Here is a 25,123-nt window from a genome sequence, read left to right as displayed (position 1 = left end):
TCTACCTGCCTGCTCATAGAACATTGTATCTTTAGATGTAAATCTCCTGATTCTGATGAATTGAGCAATTTAGATTGTGTATTTTTTGTTAAGAGAGAAGACAAGTATCCTGTGTCCCTGCAAAGCAGAAATATCAATCCATATCTTCCCCTAGTAAAATCACCTCACACAGTATACAAAAACACTACCTAGGCACACAGTTAACCCTTTGATCGCCCCTGATGTTATCCCCTTCCCAGACAGTGTCATTAGCACAGTGACTGTGCATATTTTTTAGCAGTGTTCACTGTATTAGTATCACTGGTCCCCAAGTAATGTCAAAAGTTTTAGTTAGTGTCAGAATGGCCGCCGCAATATCGAAGTCCTGCTATAGGTCACTGATACCTGCCATTACTAGTAAAAAAAAATATATATAGTTTGTGGGCGCTATAACTTTTCACACTGAACTAATCAGTATACGCCTATTGGGATTTTTTTTATCAAAAATATGTTGCAGATTACATATTGGCCTCAATTCATGAAAAAGTTCTTGAATGCAATACTTTTGTGCTTGGTGCACTATAAACTGTTTTATTATTGTTTTTTATTTTTTTGGGGGGATTTTTATAACGTTTTATTAGAGAGTGTGGGAAGGGAATACTTTTTTTTAATAAAGAAAAACTTAATAAAGCCAAAAAAAAAAACCCTACTGATGCAGAATGAATAGCACCTGCGACGCAGAAGGGGGGACAGCAATTATGCCCTAAATAATATTAGTGCTGCTGCGCCTCAAAAAAAAAAAAACAACCCCGCTGACGCAGAAAGAATAACACCTGCGACGCAGAAGGGGGGACAGCAATTATGCCCTAAATATTATTAGTGCTTCTGCACCATGTAAAAAAAAAAAAAAAAAACTGCTGACACAGAAGAAATAGCACCTGCAACACAGAAGGGGGAGTACTAATATTGCAACAACAAAACCTGATGCCGCAAAAAAAAAAATGAAAAGAAAAGAAATAAATAAAAGCTCAATGAAAAAAAAAATGGGATCAGTGGGGTGACACAGACGTGCTGTATACACCAACACTTCAGTGGCACCACTACACAAGAATCACAGCACAGCACTACACTGACAGCACTACACTGACTGCACTACACCGTGTTACACAAAAATCAGCAGAGCACCAGTGGCGGCTGGTGCTCAAAAATTTTTGGGGGGCGCAAAAAGAAAAATGTAATAGGTATTGCTTCGCATCGAAAAACGCGCTACAAAATTGCGTGACTTTGAGGTCATGGTACAGGCATGGCACAGGTGATGGTATAGGCATGGCACAGGTCATGGTACAGGCATGGCACAGGTCATGGTACAGGAGATGGTACAGGAATGGCACAGGTCATGGTAAGGGCATGGCACAGGTCATGGCACAGGGAATGGTATAGGCATGGCACAGATATGGTAAGGGCATGGCACAAGTCATGGTACAGGCATGACTACAAGTCCCAGCACACCCTGTATACAATTACACACAAGAAGATTACAAATCCCAGCATGTCCTATATTCACAGGAGGATTACAAGTCCCAACATGTCTTGTATTCATTGTATATTAACCATTTGCCTACTGTGCACTTAAACACCCTTCCCATCCAGGCCAATTTTTAGCTTTCAGCGCTGTCACACTTTGAATGACAATTGCGCGGTCATGCTACACTGTACCCATATGAAATTTTTATCATTTTTTTCACACAAATAGAGCTTTCTTTTGGTGGTATGTAATCACCTCTGGGTTTTTTATTTCTTACAAAAAAAAGAATAAAGACAGAAAATTTTTTAAAAAAAAAAAGTTTTTCTTATTTTCTGCGAGTAAATTTTGAAAAAATTTTTTTCTCCTTCACGGATGTGCGCTGATGAGGCGGCACTGATGGGCACTGATAGGCTGCACTGATGGGCACTGATGAGGTGGCACTTATGGGCACTGATGAGGTGGCACTTATGGGCACTGATGAGGAGGTACTAATATGCCGCACTGATGAGCACTGATAGGCGGCACTGATAGGTGGCACTGATGAGCACTGATAGGCGGCACTGCTGGGCACTGAGAGGTGGCACTGCTGGGCACTGAGAGGTGGCACTGAGAGGTGGTACTGCTGGGCACTGAGAGGCGGCACTGACGGGCGGCACTGATGGGCACTGATAGGCGGCACTGATGGGCACTGGCGGATGGCACTGGACACTGACGGGTGGCACTGATGAGCGGCACTGATGGGCAGCACCATCAGTACCCACACTCAGTGCCCATAGTGCTGCCAGTCAGTGCTCATCAGTGCCTAGATGAGCAGGCACTGATGGGCACTGACTGGCAGCACTATGGGCACTGATTGTGGGCATTGATGGGGGCACTGATGGCGGGCACTGTGGGCACTGATGGGGGGCACTGTGTGTATGTTTTTACATTTTAGTAATCAGGGCATTGGTGATCAGTGCCCTGATTACATCGCTGTGTGTCCCCGGCGCTGTGAGGCTCCCCCTCCTTCCTCACACTGCAGGCTCTGTGTGAGGAAGGAGCGCCGGCGATGAGAGATGATCTCATATGTTTACATATGAGATCATCGCTCATTGGACGGCCCGATCACGTGGTGAATGGCCGCTGTGATTGGCCATTCACCACGATCTGTGATCGGCCGTGTCCAAGGGACACGGCCGACACAGATTTTCCCCGCTGTGCGCTCGCGGGAGCGCGCAGGGGGGGCGTGTCACTGGAGGCCTCCCGAAAATTCGGCCTCCCGAATATAGGCTGTAGCGCGGATGGCAGCAGGTTAATAAACACAGGAAGACTAAAAGTCTCAGCATGTCCCCTATACACTATATTTTATACATGGGAGGACTGCAAGACCCAGCGTGTTATGTGTACACTGTATATTATACATGGGAGGACCAGAAGTCCCAGCATGTCCTGTATATACTGTGTATTATACACCCGAGGACTACAAGTCCCAGCACACCCTGTATACACTATAAATACCTATACACCAGAAGACTACAAGTCCAAGCATGTCCCTTATATAGTTATACACCAGAGGACTACAAGTCCCAGCATGTCCTTTATATAGTTATACACCCGAGGACTACAAATCCCAGCATGTCCTCTATACACTGTATATTATACACCTTAGGATTACAAGTCCTAGTACACCCTGTATGTACTGTGGATTATACAATGGAGGACTACAAGTCCCAACATGTCCTGTATATATTCTATATTATTATACACAGGAAGACTAAAAGCCCCAGCATGTCCCCTATACACTGTATGTTATACAGGAGGGGGGGGACTGCAAGTTCTGTGTACACTGAATATTATAAATGACGAGTCCCAGCATGTCCTGTATACATTGTATATTTTACACAGGAGGACTACAGGTCCTAGCACATAATGTATATATACTGTAATATACACAGGAGGACTACAAGTCTCAGCACACCCTATATACACTGTGTATTATACAACATGTCCTGTATAATAAACACAAGTAGACTACCAGTGTATGTACTACATATGTAGAATCTCCAAGGCTAAAATCAGACCAGTACAATTTTTTATGAGACAGGGGAAGTCCCTTGGCAGGAACCTGTGCAGGTGACTTAATGAGAGCCTTTCCCGTTAAGAGTCAGCCCTATGGGCTATATCATGTGAGTAGGGGAGGAGGACGGAGGAAGCACAGTGAGAATTTGCTTGGCTGAGTGGGGTGATCTCTGTCAGGTAGGTGTCACTTTCCCCAACAACCTTGGACATCTTTGCTGCTCCTTCTCGGCTCCCCTTTACCAAACAACTGCCATTTTGTCCGGACTCCTCTCTGCCCAGCAGGGGCAGAACTTTTAACAGAAGCACAAGTACTGCAGTGTTGCTCCACTTACTGGCGGTGGTGGTCTCTGGTCTGGATGGACAGATGGATCCGATTCCAGTGACTCCGGTCTCCTCTCCGCCGGTGCCGATGTCACTCCGTCTCCCGCCGTTACCATCCATCCACTGGACTCGGTGGTGCGGCAGCATGACTGACGCACGCAACGTGACGTCAGCGGGGTCAGTATGGGGCCATGGGATGTCCTGGATGATGATTGGTCCAGGCTTTAGACTGGACCAATCACAGCCAGGATATCCGAAAGTGGGGGTGTCCAATCGCAAAGACTTGCGCCCGGGTTACGCCCCAGAAGGCAGCCAATCGGCGCCTCTTCTGGGATGTACACCCCACCCCTCCCCAGCCACCAGTGCTATCACAGAGGTCGGCGAACCCAATTTTTTTTTTTACAACTTTATTTGTTCGCATTGTAATTTTTTTTTTTTTTTTTTTTCTTCTTTTTTTTTTGGGGTAGGGGGGCGGCGCCCTGGCGCCCCCTATGCATGGGCTGCCACTGCAGAGCACTACACTGACTGCACGACACTGTGCTACACAAGAATCAGCAGTACACTACACTGCACTGACTGCATTAAACTGAAAAGCACAATCCACTAACTACCTGCCTAATCTCCACTCCTAACACACTACACAGAGCTGCCTTGTAAGCAGCCTTATATAGTGTGGGGCATGAACTTAGCCCCTGAGCCATGATTGGCCTTTGGTCAATCATGGCTCTGACAGGACATTGTGCTGTAATTGGCAAAAGCATACAGGTCAGGTGCATGCTTTGGCCAATCAAAAGCACTTAATGCACTGCAATCGCACAGTGCATTATGGGGCGCTCGTCGGCGTGCGAACTTCCCGCTGAGCGACCCGGGTGTTTGTGTGTTCAGCGAACACACAAACACTCGATGTTCGAGTAGAATGTATGTTCAACTCGAACATAAACCCATCTCTAGTGTAGAGTACACACATCTATGCTAAATAAGAAACAGGTATTGTACCAATATGGCTGATGTAATTAAAAAATTCAGTGGTGTCTAGAAGGAATGAATGCATACTTGATATCATGGGAAGAAGAATCTGATCCAAGAAAATGGCTATTGACTGAAATACAGAATTATTCCGAGCCACAATGGGTCATACTGGTGGTTTTGTTTGGTGCTTGTTGATTTTTGGAAGGCAGTAAAACAAAGGGGTTATGGGAAATGGATATGTAATCAACATTTTTTTTTTTAGTTTGTGCCTGAAATGCCTTGTTCTAAAGCACGTGTAATGACCTCATCTTTTCCATCCTACAATAGATGAGTGTCACAATAAATTTTTAATATTATAGTACATTATTACAGACTCATTTTACCATGTGTATAGTTTTCATGCTTTAATACTGCATTTTCATATTTATTTGCAGGTTTATGATGATGATGATAATTTTGGAGATGACTATGATGAATTAGGCTATGAGGATTATGACAGTAGCTACACAACACAACCACAAAGGTATGTTATTTTGTAAAAAAAAAAAGAAAAGCTGGAATATACTGTACATGAAACACAACTATGTAAACCTAGTGGCACACATTCTACAAGGTATTTGAGATTCTGAAAGTTAGGGATAAGAACCAGAAAAAAGTTATCAGATCTGGTGAACCTAACCAATTGGACAGGCACAGGTTTATCAGCTACTAAATGTTCTCTTTAACAAACTGGTCCCCAAAAACCCCTGCAAAGCACTTCTAAATGTAAAACTTGGTGGTATTACTAAGTATCAGAATATACTAACACCCATTAAACATACTTTTTTCTGTGGAAATCTTGAGCTTTTTAACATTTCAGAGGTTATGTCCAGAATGCACTGGACTGGGTCACCCTTTTCTTACCTGCATATATCGATAGACATCTTCTTGACCTATAACGTTGGCTGCTGCAGTGATACAATGTAGAAGACCTCCATCAAGCCATATATAAAGCTTAAACTTTGTTTTTTGCATAGGTAAATGTGTCAACATGGTTACAGTATCTAAAGTTGGTAGAAAATGTATAGCAAAGTCAACCAGGAAAATACAGCTAGAGGAGCAAGGCTGGGTACATCTCCTAAAAAGGAAAGAAGCATAGAAATATTCTACATTAATGAAAGCACCTAGACAACTAGGGTGACATCCCTAAGGGGGTGCGAGTGGGGGTTATCATGCCACCATTATTGATGAGCAATACATGATGAGTGGTGGAGCCAGGCCAACCACTGCACACAGAAGGATTGGCTTTTGCCATTTTTAACAGAAAACATGAGTTCAAATTGGGTCTGAGTGTTAAGGTTTAACAGAAAAGAGGCAAACTCTAGTGAGTCTGGGTATTTCCACCCGAAGGCAAATTATTTTTTGTCACCAATGAAGCTTATGGATTACAAAAGGCAGTTGAGTCTTAGGCCAGCATTAATTATGTAGTAGAAGGAGGGCCATAGCTGGATCAGAGATTTTCTTGTATCCAGTAATTGTGGGGATGAATTGAAATATTTGTTCCCAGAAGTGGGTGACTTTGGGATAGTACCACCAAACATGCAACAGGGAACCTGTTTCATCACAATTCCTTCAAAAGGATGACAATACGTTTTTGGAGAATTTGAATATCCGTTGGGGGGGGGGGGGTAAAATACCAGTGGTGTGCAAGTTTTAAGTGGGCTTCCCCGTGCAATGTACAGTGGGAGACTTTTAGAAGAGTATTTGTTGTTAGTCCATTGAGCAAGGCTGAAGGTGCTGAAGAGGTTTGATTCCCAGGAGTTCATTGATGGGGTTTTTCTCCTGGGATATGGGAGCTAGGAGCAGTCAGTAGAAGTGAGTAATGTCTTTTTTGCTGGATGCAGGAGAAGCGTAGAAGGAGAGTACTTCTTGTGGAACTAAGATGTCTAATTGAGGATGGATCCTAAGATGTGACAAATATGTACAGTAGGTACTTATAAATGTCTCTACGAGGGAGGCTGTAGCGCTTTTGTATCTCTTCTTAGGAAATTAGGTTAGCATTTTCTAGAAGGTGGCTGATCGAGTGGACATCCACTTTGTGTCAGTCATTGAAGAATAGATCTTTAGTGAAGAACTCTAATATAGTTAGAGGAAGAGTCAGTAAGTCAACAGGAGTTTTTTAAGGATGGCAGATCAGGAGTAAAGCCAGGGTGATATTGTTGCTTTGATTGTATAGAAAGGAGAAGACGGTGGTGTAAGTCCAAGGGGAAGCACACCCAAAAAGCCTTTGAGCAGTCTCCCCATAATGGCTTGTTCTATGTCAGCCCATTGCTTATCTTTCATAGGTGACCACCAAGTAGAGGTTTGATCCAGGAGTACTGCATGGTAATAGCCCTTTAGATTGGGGGCACCTATACCCATAGAGGTTTCTGGCCTATATAGGGTGTTGTTAATGGAAACAAGCTCTTTTGCCCCCATATGTAATTATTGAGAGTGGCTTGTAGTTTCTGTAGATAGGAACCAGGTATAGGTATAGGCAGCGTACGAAAATGGTATAGGACGGTTGGTAAAATGGACATTTTGGCAACAGCTGTTATTCCTGCCCAGGAGATTTGTGCTTTGGAGAGATCTTGAGTTTGTTGTTGTATAGTTCGTAAAAATGCTTTATAGTTGGTGCTAAAAATAGAAGCGCTATTTGAAGTCAGCTGTCCCCCCAGATATCTGATTCCTGTCTTGGAGACACCAGGAGAAGCCAGAAGATGCTGAGAGGTGAGTCTGAGTCTTTTTAGGTAGGGAGATAGAGAGCATTTGGGATTTTGAGATATTACCATTGAGAGCGACAGAAGACCACTGGGAGGGATGAGCCAGGCTTGATAGAAAAATAATTATATCATTAGCATATAGTTCTGTTCTGTGATCAATATGGCTGATTTTAATCCCTGGTATTTTAGGGTGAACTCTATTTGCCTGGGCCAGAGGTTCCATAACTAGAGCGAAGATATCGGAAGACAATGGGCACCTCTGTCTAGTGCCATTAATGATATTGAAGGATCATGAGAGGGTGCTAGAAGAGTAGACTTTAGCAAAGGGGTTGGAATAAAGAGCTCTAATAGCTGAGTCGATAAAGTCTGTGAGTCTGCAAACGTGGAGAACTTCCTTCTAATGTGACCAGTGGACTCGGTCAAACATCTTCTCCGCGTCCAAAGATAGGATCAGAGAAGGCGTTCGGTGAGTCTAAGCCCATTGTAGTACATTGAGAATCCGTCTGGTGCCATCTGAAGTTTGGCACCCTTTGACAAAGTCAACTTGATCCGGGTGTATTAACTTGGGGATGATGTTTCCTAGTCTAAGGGCAATGATTTTTGCATAGATCTTTATGTCTGTGTTGAGGAGTGAGATAGGGCAGTAGTTTGCTGGGTTGTCAGGGGATTTCCCCGATTTGGGTAGGGTGATTATTAAAGCTTCAAAGTGCTTCTTTAGGAAAAGTAGGAAGAAAAGTATGGAGTTTAATTTTTTAAAATATTAATTTCAGAAGCCATCGATACAGCTTGAACTTTTATGTGGGCTACATTGTACTGTAACTTATGATTTACTCTGTACTCATGCCACTTTTGGTATTCTGAAAACCTTTCATTCCATCCACTTTCTGCTGGCCAAACACATATATGTGGCCTTTCAGCGGGTGGACTTTAACGCAGATAGGCCGCATATATGTGACCCCATGTAAACACATTACTGTGTTATAGTGTGCTAAGAGCGTGCTCCCTGCATGCACCTGGCAGAGTAACAGGTGGCTACAGGAAAGCTCCCTATGTATACTTGCGATCAAGAGCTTTCTGATCATGTGACAGCTGTGACTGCCAATCACAGAAGTCACATGATCGGAATGAGTAGTGGGTGTTTTTTTGGTATGTGGCGCTGCCTTTCCAACTGGCAATAAATGTACTAAATTGCTGTATATAATTTTTCTTGCCAATAAATATATACACATATACCTAGTGTATTTCAAAAAAGTATACACACATAAAATAAATATAAAGAGCACTGTGCTTTAGACCAAAATAAAGGTGCTGAATAGTGCAAAATAAAGACTAACTATGCCAGTGTTTTATAACTTTATTCTTAGAAAGTGCTTATATAGTGCAAATATTACAAATTTCGTGAAAAACCTTGGTGTGGAGGTACTATAAGTGCTTTTTGAACAAGTTGTACTCATAAATGTGAAAAATTATATATACCCCAGGTGGGGTTAAAATATTTGTGAAAAAACCTTTAAAGTGCCGTTAGTGTTCTGGCCCAATTTTGATTGCCAGTTGCCGCTGAATATTATAGGGGTGCTGTTGGTGCCTACAGTATGTCTTAACGGCACTTTAAAAGTTCTTTCACAAATATTTTAACCCCCACCTGGGGTAGATATCATTTTTCACATTTATGAGTACAACTTGTTCACTAAGCACTTATAGTACCTCCAATTTCACGAAATTTGTAATATTTGCACTATATAAGCACTTTCTAAGAATAAAGTTATAAAACACTGACATAGTTAGTCTTTATTTTGCACTATTCAGCACCTTTGTTTTGGTCTGAAACACAGTGCACTTTATATTTATTTTGTGTGTGTATACTTTTTTGAAATACACTAGGTATATGTGTATATATTTATTGGCAAGCAAAATTATATACAGCAATTTAGTACATTTATTGCCAGTTGGAAAGGCAGCACCACATACCAACAAAACACCCATTACCCATTTCTGACCCCTGGTCTTCCAGGGGCAGGTTGGAGGCAGCTCACGCCAAACAATTATTACCATAGCGCTGGTCATTTTGATTTTTCACATGATCGGAATGTCTGCCTCCTCCTCCCAGCATTTTTTTATCTCCTAAAGAGCCAGGAGGCAGCTGCGGGAAGGGGTTAACAACAGGTAGTGGGGTATAAACCTCTCATTACCAGAACTATTGAGGATGTAGGTGAGTACACTCACATTAAGATCTTAGGCTAATTAGGAAATAAGTGGTAGCCTTACACAACATTGCTGTGTTGCTTTAATGCATTATACAGGCACATGCCAATCCTAATTCATGTTTTTTTGGATGTTTTATGTTCTCTTTTCTGTTTGCTTCATTCAGCACTACTGTGCAGCTCCCATGAACTGTGTAATGAGAACTCACAACAAAAATGCAAATTGGTGACATTTTTCTGACAATCATAGTGAGGGGCAATGATAGAGGATGCATTCTTTGAGACTTTATTTATTAAACTGCAGATTTAGTTGGAATACACAGGTTCAACATTTAAACTGTAAAGCTACTTCTAATCTGATAACCTTGAAATGCAAACCTTTTTTTTTTTTTCAGCAGTACAATGTAGTTTCTTTGTATCGTTAATTACAGATTTATTTACAGTATAGTAATCAAGTGTGATGCAGGGCATGTTGTGTTTACTTGCCTTATTCCCTGGGTGCTCCAGCTCCTTCCAAGCATGCACAATTTTTTGTTTGCCACCCATTACCCCTGCTTTATATTTACCCTTCTCCACGATGCAACACTAGTACCATAAGTGTCTTTATGTTTGGGAAATAACAGCTGCTATGACTCTTGTTTTTTAGCTACTGATTGCAGTATTATTTCAATCATCTTTATTTTTCTGAGATTCTGTTATTTAGAAATATTTTTCTAATATTGTTTTTAAGCTAATTCTCTATTTATTTTTTTATCTTTTCTTAAAATGTTTAAGTAACAGCAGTTGTGTAATAGACTGCCAATTTTGCTTCTATTATTTAATTGTCATCCCTTTCTTGCTCATAAGCTGAAAGTTGTTTGCTTTCTTTTTTATGTTAGCGTTAAGTGCCGGTTCTCTTACCCAGAACACACAAAGGCAATAATTGATTAAAAGCTTAATAATATAGTGTATAATGCTAATTATAGTGTAGAAATGAAAGCCTATGTTTCATACCTCTTATCTGCAATGTGCATCAAAAGCACAGTTACCTAGCACAAAGGAAGCTAATTCATGTGAGTTGGTTCAGTACATTCTCTTGCTTTTCTATTCTGCTATTCAGCAAAATCTTGAAACATTGCTTTAATAACAATCTCCACATCACTAGGGAATAAATATATTGAACACTTTGCTTTTGTGATAGAATCACTATAATACAAAGTGAACCTTGGGTTTCTTGTTTTAGAAACTGATGTCATCACACAAAAGAACAATGTGATCAATGGATACAACTTTTGATCTAGGGAGATAAATAGTGCTGATGTTGCTAGGTTAAGTACATGGTGTTTTATTGTGCTAAGTCACCTCTAAACCAGCATCCCTAAGGACTGGTATAGGTTAATAAAAGCTGTAGTGAGCAAATAGGAAAGTCTATGTACTTAATTAGGCACTTCTCTCTGTTGTGGATAAAACAGAATTTAATGATGTTCCTGTTGATCTGTAACATTTTAGTTCATTTTTAGCGAAGACGGCAAGGAAAACTAGCTGAAATGTAGATATACAGTATATTTGAAATATTGACATCTCAGCTGTTGCATGCACAAGGATCATAATGTACACAGCTCAGAAAAATTAAAGGAACACTTTTTATTCAGAGTATAGCATCAAGTCAGTTGGGATATTGATCTGGTCAGTTAAGTAGCAGAGGGGGTTGTTAATCAGTTTCAGTTGCTTTGGTGTTAATGAAATTAACAACAGGTGCACTAGATGGGCAGCAATGAGACGATTTCCAAAACAGGAATGGTTTTACCGGTGGAGGCCACTGACATTTTTTTTCCCTACTCATCTTTTCTGACTGTTTTTCACTAGTTTTGCATTTGGCTAGGGTCAGTGTCTCTACTGGTAGCATAAGGCGATACCTGGATGCTATACAGGCAGTCCAGCTCCTCCAGGATGGCTTATCTATATGTGCCATTGCCAGAAGTTTTGCTGTGTCTCCCAGCACAGTCTCAAGAGCATGGAAGAGAGTCCAGGAGACAGGCAGTTACTGTAGGAGAGCTGGATAGAAGAAGTCCCTTAACTCATCAGCAAGACCGGTATCTTCTCCTTTGTGCAAGAAGGAATGGATGAGCATTGCCAGAGCCCTACAAACAGACCTCCAGCAGGCCACTGGTGTGAATGTCTCTGACCAAACTATCAGAAACAGATTTCATGAGGGTGGCCTGAGGGCCCGATGTCCTCTAGTGGGCCCTGTGCTCACTGCCTGGAACTGTGGAGCTTGATTGGCATTTGTCATTGAACACCAGAATTGGCAGGTCCGCCACTGGCACCCTGTGCTTTTCAGATGACAGCAGGTTCACCCTAAGCATATATGATAGACATGAAAGGGTCCGGAGAAGCCATGGAGAACGTTATGCTGCCTGTAACATCATTCAGCATGACCGGTTTGTTGGTGGGTCAGTCATTATTTGGGGAGGCATATCCATGAAGGGATGCACAGACCTCTACAGGCTAGATAATGGCACCCTGACTGCCATTAGGTATCGGGATGAAATCCTTGGACCCATTGTCAGATCCTATGCGGATGCAGTGGGTCCTGGGTTTCTCTGGTGCACAACAATGCCCGACCTCATGTGGCAAGAGTATGCAGCCAGTTTGTGGAGGATGAAGGAATTGATACAATTGAATGGCCCCCACGCTCGTCTGAACTAAATCCAATAGAACACCTCTGGGACATTATGTTTCGGTCAATCAGATGCTGCCAGGTTGCACCTCAGTCTGTTTAGCAGCTCAGTAACACCATCCGTCGTCTCATTAGGAACATGCCCTGACATTGTCAGGCATGCATACAAGCATGTGGGGCCATACAAACTACTAAGTACCATTTTGAGTTGCTGCAATGAAATTTTAGCAAAATGTACTAGCCTGCTGCGTCATTTTATTCTCTTTGATTTTCAGGTTGTCTTTGAATTCAGCCCTCTGTAGGTTGATCATTTTCATTTCCATCAAACGATGTAGCATCCTTTCATTCCTAACAAATTACCCAGTCCATATCAGTAGAGATATCAATCATAATATTTTTCCCCATTGAGATCTGATGTGTTTTCAAAGTGTTCCTTTTTTTTTTTTTTTTGAGCAGCGTATTAATAATTTTGTTCTCATAACTATTCTTTTCTGATGCCCAAATCATAGCAGAAAATATTTTCTACTGCATATATAGGACATATAGTTGAAACAGGGTGCAAATCTTTGCACTTGAATAAGTGCTCTTTTCATGGATTAAGCCCTATAAAAACGTTGCATCTAAATAGACCTGCACGTTGTGCTTCCAGAATACTTTTGACATTCTGAAATGGGCACAAAGAAGGGAGAACAATTACAGAATGATTGCATAGGTTTTTCAACAAATGTGAAATTAAGTGCTTTCAATAATTTCTGTACAATGTGTTTTATTAAAGTTTTGACAATTATAAAGTAAGTATTGCAGATAAATGCGTACACACAAATACATACACATAAATCTTGACCTTTTTTAAAAGGGTAACTATATATTTATAGCTTGAACAGTTGCTACTTGAGTCATATTGTAATTGAATGTTATAAAAATTACCTTTCCTTTTCAATCTGCAGCCAGGCATATTTCTTTAAAGTGCCATGCAATGTGGCTACCTGAAGTTGTTCTGTACACAGATGGTGTTCAGAAAGCTCCCAAAAATGTAATTTCCTGCTTGTGTGATTGATTTACTGATTTTCCCAGAAGTCTGCACTAAGATACAAGTCAGATTTTGGACATTGCCTGCAACAAAAATGTAAATTTGCTGAGAAACTGCCAAAGAGAAGTCATGTGTAAAGGGATTCAGACCCTGCCACTAGCCTCATTAGAACCCTGCAAGTGCAGCAGTTGATAGAAAATAATAAAATCACCCCAATTCACATTCACTTTGCACATGGACACAGGCGAACAGCTAATTCTTCATAATAACAAAAGATAGGAATCTGTAACGAAATGTGTTAAAATCCTTGCAATGTATATAGATCACCCTGAGGAGGCTACTTTTTCTACTTTTTAACCACTTAAGCCCCGGAAGATTTTACCCCCTTCCTGACCATGGGGTATTTTGCGATTCGGCACTGCGTGACTTTAACGGACAATTGCGCGGTCGTGCGACACTGTACCTAAACTAATTTGGCGTCCTTTTTTTCCCACAAACAGAGCTTTCTTTTGGTGGTATTTGATCACCTGTGCAATTTTTTGATCACGCGCTATAAACAAAAAAAGAGCGTCAATTTTGCAAAAATAGCAATAAATTCCCCCCCAAAAAAATGTAAAAATCAAAATTTTTTAACATTTTCGGCCAATTTGTTTTATGCTACCTATGTTTGGTAAAAAAAATCGCAAAAAGCGTATTTTGATTGGTTTGCGCAAAAGTTATCGCGTTTACTAACAAAGGGAAAGATTTTTGTCATTTTTGTTGTTTTTTTTTAACGCGTAATGGCGGCGATCTGCGATTTTATTTGCGGTACTGCGACATTGCGGCGGACAGATCGGACCCTTGACTGACATTTTTGACACTTTTGGGGTTACCAGTGACATTTCTACAGTAATCAGTGCTATATATATGCACTGTTACTGTAAAAATACACTGGTAGTGAAGGGGTTAACTTTATTTGGGAGGGAGGGGCTGTGTGTGTCCCTAGGGGCGTGCTTTCTACTGTGATTGGCTGTGGCTTGAGCTGTAAGGACACTGATCAACGGATCTACATAGTAGATCCATGTGATCAGTGTCTTTACAGCGAGGAGAATGACAGGTGGCTTGTTTACACAAGCTGCCTGACATTCTCCCTCTCCCCCGCCGATCGCCGAGTGGCCGGCGGACATCGGGTCCGCTGGTCACACGCGCGGGGGGGTCCGTGACCACGCGGGAGTGGGAGCGCGCCTCCGGCGGCGCGCGCTCGCTCCCTAGACCCTCACAAGCAAGCAACGTAGCCCTACGTTAGTTTGCCTGTGAGGGGCTGACCGCCGACGTAGATAGTCGTGCGGCGGTCGGCAAGTGGTTAATGGCACAGGATGGGGTCAATATCATTAGATGGCTTGCAATGTTTTCCAGTTCTTTTCATTGCTTGGAAGCTTACATCGTCCTGATAGCCTTAATTTGCTTTCAGTATGGTTACTTTTCTTGGAAAAAATCCTGGTGTGTATAAATAATCTTACATACTTAATTCATGTTCCACACCCTAGTTATCATTATTGATGTAATGGGGAAAAAGTGACTTCAAAAGGAGTGGCTGGAAGTGCAAAGCTTCTAAAGATTTGTGTTGGTCTTCCTAAGATTAGTCTGAACATGTTCATTATGTTCAAATTCCTCTAGTAAAGTGTATGTAAAACCAAAATGTATTTATTTATTTGTTTGTTTGTTTATTTATTTATTTTTTTGAATAGTGGAGAAAAAGACCAAAACCCCTTTTAGTTTCTTTTCAGCTATCTGCCTCCTGGTGGGGAGATTTCACTTTACTTTCTGTCCTTGATATACAACAAGAAGTAAGAGCAAAGCTCTCCAAATGAGGAGAATTTCCCACTTTCCCACACTTTTTCTTTTTCAATAAGGTTTATTAAATTTTCAAGTATAAGTACAAAAATACTTTTAAGGTACAAAGAAATGTTTTTTTCTGAGGGTATCTTGACATGTAAAATACATGGTATAATTATAATTTTCAAATAGTATTTCTTTCTTGTCTTTTTCTATGATAAAACTCTTCGATGTACTAGATTGATAAGTAAACAAATCTCTCGTGAGGAGATTCTATACCTTGTGGAGGTTCCAAATCATAACATATCATTTATTGTATTGTTTACACCCAATGAATGACCAGTAAGCATTAATTGAAAAACACTGAAAGATAGATAGATAGATAGATAGATAGATAGATAGATAGATAGATAGATAGATAGATAGACAAAAAAGGAAGAAATGTAAAGGACGACAGAAACATAAAGGAAGGAGGGGAGGGGAGGGGAGGAGAGGAAAAGGAGGAATATTTTCAAGAAATGGTTTGTAGTTACGCAGGTTCTAACCCTTATCCATCTTGTACTTTTCCTGAAATATATTTTATCTAGGGGTCCCAAATCTTTTCAACGGTCTTTATTTTATTGGTAAAGGTAGCAGATTTTAATTTATCATTAGCTAAGAGAATTTGGAATGGACTAATTCAAAAGGGATGGATGAGAAATTGCAGAATCTTGCATTATCTATTTTGGCAGCTATAAATATGAAAGAAATCCACTTTCTAGTGTAACCAGGTACCTCCTCAATCAGTTGGATTAGGTTGGGTAATTTCCTGAGGTTGATTTGAGTAAGAGAATATATTAAGTTTCATATTCTAATTGAAAATCTTTTTGCTTTTGGGCATGTTCACCATATGTGGAATGCTGTGCCTTCTTGTCCAAAACCCTGAAAGTATTTTGGGGAGGCTCCTGGAACAAAGCTAATATTGATGGAACCATGTACCACCTCCATAATACTTTATAATTAGCTTCAATAATTAAACTATTATTGTGCAAAGAGCTAGTTTGTGCCACTAATTTAAACCTATCTCACTTTCAAGGTCCATGTAGGGTTATATTTGTTTAGAGGTTGGAGATGTAAGTTTCTAAGATGAGTCCAGGAATTATGTTGCAATTTTTACACAAGTACTCTATGCATGTAATTGATATATAATCTGCCTGGTGCCCAAGAGACTTGAGGAAGTGATCTATTTTGCTATGACAACAAAATTTTGTATTTGCCATCTGAAATTTGTCTTGTTGTACTGACCTTGACAGATTTCCCTGTTTCTTACATGTCTTGGATCCATACATGAGACCCTTATTAGTCTACCAGGCAAAATGTTTGATACTTAGACCTGGAATAAAGGCAGGGTTATTGAAGATATGTGCTAATGGACTATGTGCAGATTGAAATGTGTGGGTCTGACAGAGATGATGCCAAAGGTTGAGAGAAAATCACGTGTTTTACTGTGTATGGGTAACATGAATATGAGTCTGTTTTTGTCTAGGTTAGGTGTGCTTTATGGGACTGAAGTTTTATTTGTTGAGATAATCTGCTGCATGAATATATTTTGATAAGTCGGGCATTCCTAACCTTTCTTGTTTTTGGAAGTATAGAGAGTTCCTCTATTTGCTCTGAATCCTCTAGTGCCCCATACAAATACATTTTTTTTTAATTTAGATAAGAGGATATTAGTTTTTTTTTTTTTTTATATTTCCTATGGGAAGTGTCCTAAACTGATACAAAATCCTAAGGCGTATATTCATCTTAACTGAATGTAGACTCCCAACCAGGATAGGGGCACAATTGTCCATTTTTCAAGACAAGGAGTTAGGTAAATACCCAAGTATGGTAGAGTATCAATTTGCCATTTACATTGAAAATTTATGTTTTAGGTTTTAAAATGTATGATTGTCTATAAATATATTGAGAGCCTGGGATTTTATTTTTAGGACAGAGAGAGAGCCGGGAATGTATGTAGGATTATGTGCAAATTGTGGGATGGTAGAACTGGGGAAGATATTAACATAAGGATATCGTCAATGAATAGTGCACACTTACAGTATGTTCATGCCTCTAATATTCATCATGATCTCACTAATCATGATCACTAAGGAATCTAAGATAAATAAATAAGGGAAAAGGGGTATCCTTGGCGTATTCCTATATATACAGTAGGTATAGAAAACAATCACCTCCTTTTAAAATAATCACATTTTGTTGCTTTGGAGCCTGAAATGGCAACAGACACAGTTTTTGTTTTATCCAGCCGTATTTTCTAGTGCAGCCTATAACATCCAAGTGAAAGATACGACACCAACATGTAAAAAAATACTAATTCAAAAACAGAATTACTGAGTTGGAAAAAGGATCACCCCCCCCCCCATTTCGGTATTTTGTTAAATGACCTTTTGCTTTAATTACAGCCTTTAATCTGTTGGGAAGTGTCTCTAACAACTTTACAAATCTTAACTTTGCAATATTTTCCCACTCTTCTTTGTAGAACTGCTCAAGTTCAGTTAATTTTGATAGTGAACGTTGTTGGACTACAGTCTTGAAGTCATTCCACAGATTTCTAATATGGTTTGAGTCTGGGATCTGACTAGGCCATGCAAGACATTCATCTTTCTCTCCTTCAACCACTGTGTGGTCATTTTTGTTGTGTGCTTTGGGTCATTGTCATGTTGGAAGGTAAACCTTCTTATGACAACTTTCTGGCAGAGGGCAGCAGCTTTTCCACACAAATTTGATGGTATTTTGCTCCATCCATTTTTCTTCTATCCTGACAAGTACTCCAGTTCCTGCTGCAGAAAAACAACCCCATAACAGGATATTACTACCTCCATGCTTTACTGTTGGAATGGTGTTATTTGGATGTTGAGCTGTATTGGATTTCTGCTAGATATATTGTTTGGTGTTGAGGCCAAATAATTCAATTTTTGTCTCATCTGACCATAACACCTTTTACCATGTGGCCTCAGAATCTTTAAAGTGCATTTAAGGTGGTCAGTTAAGACTAAAATGTAATTATGTGGCCTCAACACCAAATTATATATCTGGTGGAATTCCAATACAGCTCACCATCCAAATAACACAATTCCTACAGTAAAGCATGGAGGTGGTAATTTCCTGTCATGGGGGTGTTTCTCTGCCGCAGAGACTGGAACACTTGTTGGGATAGAAGGAAAAATAGATGGGGCAAAATACCATCAAATTCTTGAAGACAATCTGCTCTCCTCAGCCAGAAAGTTGTCAATGGGAAGAAGGTTTACTTTCCAATATTAAAATGACCCAAAGCACACAGCAAAATTGGCCACACAGTGGTGGAAGGAGAAAAAGGTGAATTGAAAATTTCAAATCTGTGGAATCACTGAAAGACTGCAGCCCACAAATGGTCATCATCAAATTTAATTTATTTTGAGCAGTTCTGCAAATAAGAGTGGGCAATATTACAAAGTCTAGATGTGTAAAGTTAGTAGAAACATATCCCAATAGACTAAAAGATGTAAATAAAGAAAAATGTGGTCCAACGAAATACTAGCATAAGGGGAGGATCCTTTTTCCAACTCAGTGATTCTATTTTTTTTTCTAACATGTTGGTGTTATATCTTTTACTTGGATAATATAAGTTGCGCTAGTAAATACAGCTGGACAAAAGAAAAACTGTGTCTGTCTTCATTTACGGCTAGAAGGCAATACAATTTGATTATTTTAAAGGGTGGTCATTCTTTTCTATACCCACTGTATATTGAATCTCTGTTATTTGTAGCCTTTATGTGACAGAGTCGTAGAGGGCGCTTGATATAAGGTTTTTATGATAGTAAGAAATTTGTATCCAAATCCTTGTTTCTTCAAGGCATAAGAAAGGTAGTCCCAGAAATAGAGTCAAAGGTCTTATGAAGATCTAATGAGAGTAAAATACCATGTCTCACTTCTTTAGTTCTCTTTTTGTTTGATCTGAAGCTTGGCAGTTTGGGAAAAACCTCACCTGAATGTGGTGGATAGATTGTGGTAAGAATGCATAGACAGTTTTTACAACAACAGAGAACATTTTTTAAAAACAGCAAATGTGATATTCACCAGGCATTTGAGGCAGGTAAATCAATCACTGTAATTTAAAACACATTCACCAGAAAAATAGACCTTCAGTGAATGTTTGGTGAATGTCATGTTCTTTGCTTTTATTCCTTAGTAGTCCACGTTTCCCAACTCTTGTTTCAGGAGAATCAACAGCAAAAAAAGATTGCGAGAATTTTCCTAGCATCAACATGGACAACAATTAAAAAGCTCCAAAGTGGAAAGTAATGATGGTGCCAAACACTAGTTTTAGAGTCTATAAGTATGATCATTTTGGACTCTAAAACTACTGGTTTGCACCATCATTGCTTTCCTATACTTAGAACTCTTTCCAAGTGCCCTGTAAGGTTCCCGGTCATTGGAGATGTGTAACCCAAGCTCCAATAACCAGATGCAAAAAAAAAACCCTCTAATATTTAACCACTTCCCGACCGCCCTCCGCAGTTATACTGTAGCAGGGCGGCCCTCCTGCGCAAACCAACGTAGGTATACTTTGGTCGCACGCCTGCAGCTAGGGGGTGAGTGCGCACTGCCGGCGGCACGCTCCCGCCCCCACTCGGCAGCAGGGATGCCAATGCACGGGCCAGCCTCCAATTGCCGCCTGGCACCCGCGATCGCTCCCCGCTGAGAGAGAAGGACGGGCAGCTGTTGTAAACACAGCTGACCGTTCTTCTCTCTGCAATGATCACAGAGCGCCTGTGATCCTGCTATTTAGGAACACAGCTCTCTTTGATCATTTCACAAGCCACGCCCCCTCTACAGTTAGACACACGCCCCTAGGTACACATTTAACCCCTTGATCACTTACTGTGTTAAACCCTTCCCTGCCAGTGTCATTATTACAGTAACAGTGCATATTTTTAGCACTAATTACTGTAGTAATGTCACTGGTCTCCCCAAAAGTGTCAAAAATGTCAGTCAGGGGTCTGATCTGTCCTCCACAGTCCCGCTAAAAGTCACAGGTCGCCACCATTACTATTAAAAAAAAAACAATAAAAATCACATAAATCTTTCCCGTAGTTAGTAGACGTGATAACTTTTGCGCAAACCAATCAAAATACTCTTATTGCAATTTTTTTTACCAAAAATATGTAGCAAAAAACAAATTGGCCTAATATGTTAAAAAATGTTGATTTTAAAATTTTTTTTTTGGGAATGTTATATAGCAGAATGTGAAAAATATTGCTTTTTTTCAGAATTGTCGCTCTTTTTTTGTTTATAGCGTAAAAAATAAAAATTGCACAGGTGATGAAATACCACCAAAAGAAAACTCTATTTGTGGGTAAAAAAAGGACATCAATTTTATTTGGGTACAATGTTGCACGACCACGCAATTGTCCGTTAAAATAATGCAGTGCCGAATTGCAAAATATGGCCTGGTCATTAAGGGGGAAAATCTTCCGGTCCAGAAGTGGTTAATATCCATTGTCTTTATCCTGATTATTTGAAGCAACAAAAACTTGATAGGGACTCTAACTTTAGAACTTTACTCGTTCTAAAATGGAAATATTTTTTTTTTCTACACAATTAGCTGATGAGGGTTAGAAGAATGAGAAATGAAAGGTCCATTAGTTTGAAACTATGTTTGAACCAGTTTGAACATCTGTTCTATGAATGATGAATTCTATGTAAAGCAGCCTTGAGGTTCCACTAGAGATACAGGGGTTAATTTACTAAAGGCAAATAGGCTGTTTACTTTGCAAGATAAGTTATACTTTGCAAGGAAATTTGCCCCAGAGCTTAGTAATTGTGATAAAATTACACTTTGCAAAAACCCAATCATGTGCAAGGAAAAAAAAAAACAAAACAGCCTTTTTGCATGCACATGATTGAATGATGGAAGTCAGCAGAGATTCATCTAATTTACTAACCCCTGGGAAAAATTCCCTTTTAAAGTGAACAACATGTTTGTTGCCTAGTCAAGATTGCATTTCAGACGTGTAAAAAAATGTCATGTTTTATGTATTTTATACAAATGAAACAAAAATAATGTACACTGCTATTGTAGAGTTACAGAAAAGAGCTTTTATGTGAAATGTATTGCTCTGAGAAAGATCTGACTGTGAAACAGTGGTATGAAATGGAACAAATTCACTATAAGTGTAGAATTATTCCTGACCATGGAAGAAAAGGATATTTTATGGAGTGATATTGTAGATCATTAGTGTTTACATGTGGAGTACAATTCCCTTTCTTGGTAACTACGGTATTATTATTAATGGCTCAGTCTCTACTATCCCTGAATTTATCTAAAGTGATTTAAAAATATGCACTCTACCTTGCATCTTTCTACTCGTCCAAACAATGGAAAAGTTAACCTGGCAGCATTTTTTCACTGCTTCAGTTTTCTGTGATATTAAATTAAAAAGTAACATGACTAAAACTTTCCACCAATTTTATTGTTCCAGAAAATTTTAAAAATTAAAATGAACAATATAAATAGGCGGTTTCTAAAAACTGTGGAAAGGAGGGGCATATTTAATGCCATATTTTACATACTGTTTTTTACTCTCTGAACTTTAGGCACATTGACTTGTACATACATGACATGTCATGGTCTTGCAACCCAACTACATCAGATGATATTCTAATACACAGCTATGTTTCCCCAATATTTAAAAGAACCCTATTTTCATTCTAACCTGAGAACATTTAATATATTGCAGCTTACCAGTCCTTAAATGTGGTGGCTACATTTGTTTTCTTTTTTTCAGGCTGTTTTCCTCTATTTCTACTTGGTAATACTGCAATCACATTTCCTATTACTTTGGTTCACAGAGGATTGACTGAGTGCACTGGAATAAGCGGAATTTGAGTTGAAATCATAGAAGTTGTGCTTCTATTTGTGATACTTCTGATAACTTGTCTTTAGAGTGACTGTTTTGGAACAAGTGTTCCTTCTTTCTCTGTTTTGAAGGACTTTTCACTGTCATCTCTTTTTGCCTTTTGCTCACTTATTAAAGGAAATGGTTAAGTCTTCACAGGTGTGATATAAGCAATTGTACAACTCACTAGGGAGAAGTCAATAAAATATTTTCAGTTTATATAGCCCCTTTAAATACACCTAATTCATGAAAGTCTCACAACAGTTTCCTACACATCACCGACATGGGCAACAGATTTAGGTATTTCTTATTTGTGCCACTTGTACAAGGTGTCGTTATTCAAAAAGAATTATCACCAGCTGCTAGATAAGGAATCAGTGATAATTAAAGTAGTATTAAACCCTCAGCATTCCACAGTAAGCTATTTGTTAAAATTCTTAACATAGTATTTGCAGTTTACATCTTTCAATGCTCTCTCAATGCTGCTACCCTGAACTTCTAGTCTTCGCTGAAAAGAATTACCAGTGGGCAGAGCAGTCTTGAGTCAGTCTGTTAGTTTTGAGAAGGAAGGAGAGAGGGGCAAGGAAGTGCCTTGCAATCTTAGGCTACTGGGCTATGTGTTTTATTAATGCACACATTGTAAGGAGACAAAGCTCCAGTCTCTGCATACATGGGTGGCTCCATACGGCACTGCAAGAGAAAGGAGCCACCCTGAAACCAGAAACCTGGGGAAGTGGTCATGGCACCATCTTAAACAGAAATATTAGCAAGGCATACAAGATAAAGAAGCTGCCTACTCAGTAAGTGATTAAACCAGCTGCGGAATGTACCTAAATACTCAGGGTTTATTATCATTCTATGTGCTGTGCAGCCTTGCACTGTGCCCTGCATCTCACATTTCTTTCCTCTGTGTGCCTGAACTCTGGCCCCTGATTCCTCTCTAACCCCCCCCCCCCCCCCATTCTATGCTCTCTGATTGCCCGAGGCTCTCCCCTATTGCACGGTGTGCTCTGCTCCTCACGGTTCAATCCCTACTGCTCTGTGCACTCCTTTCCCCCTGGGTCTCCCTCTGTGGCCTTGGATCCCCGCTTCTCCCCCCACCAGTAAATGACCCTCCTCTCTCTTCCATCATTTGTCAGCCATCTGAGCACTAGGCTGCTTGGTTGCTAGAAGGCTGGAGGCCGACTGCATCCTAGCACTAATGATGCATCCCCAGCCCTTTTTCAGTTACCAGCCAGAAGATGTCCTAGCAAACAGGTAAATGTAAACAAAGTGGCAGGAGTTCTGGCTGACATCATTACCCAAATATGATAATATCCATATTTAGTCAATGACATCAGCTAGTATCCCCAACCCTGGCTGCTGGTTGGAAAATTCCCCAGCTGGCACCTGAATAATGCTAGGGATGCATCACTGGTTGCTATGTAGTGAACAGCATTATAGCAATTAGTGTTGCTTGCGATGCAGTCATGGGTGAACATGCATTGAGTAGGAGAGTGTCCAGTATGGACGCTTTGGCCTTAATGTCCCCCTTCTCCATGACCATGGATTCTCACAGGTACATTAATCTGTTGCTAGTTGAGACATTTGTTTCCCAGACTGACACTAGCATTTATATGAATGTCTAAAGCAGTGTTTCTCAACTCCGGTCCTCAGGGCACACTAACAGGCCAGATTTTAAGCATTACCTTGGGGAGATGCACAGTAGAATACTGCAATCACTGAGCAGCAAATGATATCACCTGTGATGTATTTCAGTTTTCTTGCAAACCTGGCCTGTTAGTGTGCCCTGAGGACCGGAGTTGAGAAACACTGGTCTAAAGCACTCTTAATTAGCCTAATCACAGAGACTTGTAAACAAAGTGGATTGGAAAAAAGGGGAGTTGAAAACCCAGGAATGTAAAACAAAAGAACTATTCAACTTGTAAATATTGTTTTAAACTTAAAATCTGAAAGTAATATTCACATTGAAACTGAAATATTGTGTGCTAGCAAGATCAAATGTTTTGCTCAGTTCACAATGCTGAAGAGAAGAACTTCCAGTGGTATTTTCGCTGGTATATTTCCTGTGCCCTGCACAAAATAGCAAAGAAAACAGAAGTTTAGAGCATTAAATGTATGGAAAATGACATGGTGTAAGAGGGAAGGGTTTGGGTCTATAGAGCACTTTTATTTTACTATATTTTTATTGAAAGGAAAACATGACATAGAAAAATGATGCATGCATAATACAGCCACCACATGTGCAATGGTGCCTGCACAGAGGCCCAAGCATCAGTGCTTAAATAAGATACATAAATCCTGGCAAGAAAAGGGAAGCAGACTATGAAATATAGTGCAAACAAAACACCAATAACAGGTGATGGGGATATAGTTTGTAGTGGGATCATATCCCAACAGGCGTCAGTACATTAGAGTATGTTAAGCTACAATATTGAACAATCAAAGTAATGTCACAGAAAGACCCAGAAGCCAGCAGATAGCTGAAGATAGGATAGTGTGCTTATTTACTAGTGTGCTTTTTTTTTTGTTACTTGTTTATTGTAAGTTTTTTCTTTTAATTTGAGTTTTCTGATGTTTCTGATTTGTTGCTTCGGTATATACACAATTTACAGGCTCTGATACTCTAGTGCTGTGACAATTCCCTTCAAATACTGTTGGTTGGACAGTACTTTGCTACTGTATTGGCTTGAGAGGTGTAATTTATATGTGCAATTTTTTTTCTAATAAACTAAGATTAAATAAAGAAGAACATAGGGTAGTGTCTATTTAGTTTGGATATGAGGTCGATGTTTGCAAAAGAAGGGAGAAAAAAAGAGACCTTCCTTCTACCCATGAGATTCAAAAAAAGGCAGTGAAGGGTGAGGCTTGCTAAAAAGGGAAGCTAATGCATGTAAGGAAGAAT

General features: G+C 40.0%; 1 protein-coding gene across 3 annotated transcripts in view; it reads left to right on the top strand.

The window, feature by feature from the left end:
- Nucleotides 1-25,123, top strand: part of KHDRBS2 (KH RNA binding domain containing, signal transduction associated 2) — a 362,102-nt gene that overhangs the window by 298,614 nt on the left and 38,365 nt on the right. For all 3 annotated transcript variants that reach the window (XR_014225082.1, XR_014225083.1, XM_082252045.1), the window contains one exon: nt 5,287-5,375. Coding sequence is in view for 1 of the 3 variants with exons in the window: in XM_082252045.1 (XP_082108171.1) it covers nt 5,287-5,375 (89 nt within the window). In the remaining 2 variants the exon portion in view is untranslated. The remainder of the gene's footprint in view (nt 1-5,286; nt 5,376-25,123) is intronic.

This window comes from Pelophylax lessonae, assembly GCF_965119305.1.
Source record: "Pelophylax lessonae genome assembly, chromosome: 3".
Classification (NCBI taxonomy): domain Eukaryota; kingdom Metazoa; phylum Chordata; class Amphibia; order Anura; family Ranidae; genus Pelophylax; species Pelophylax lessonae.
This window is presented reverse-complemented; position numbering and strand designations above follow the sequence as displayed.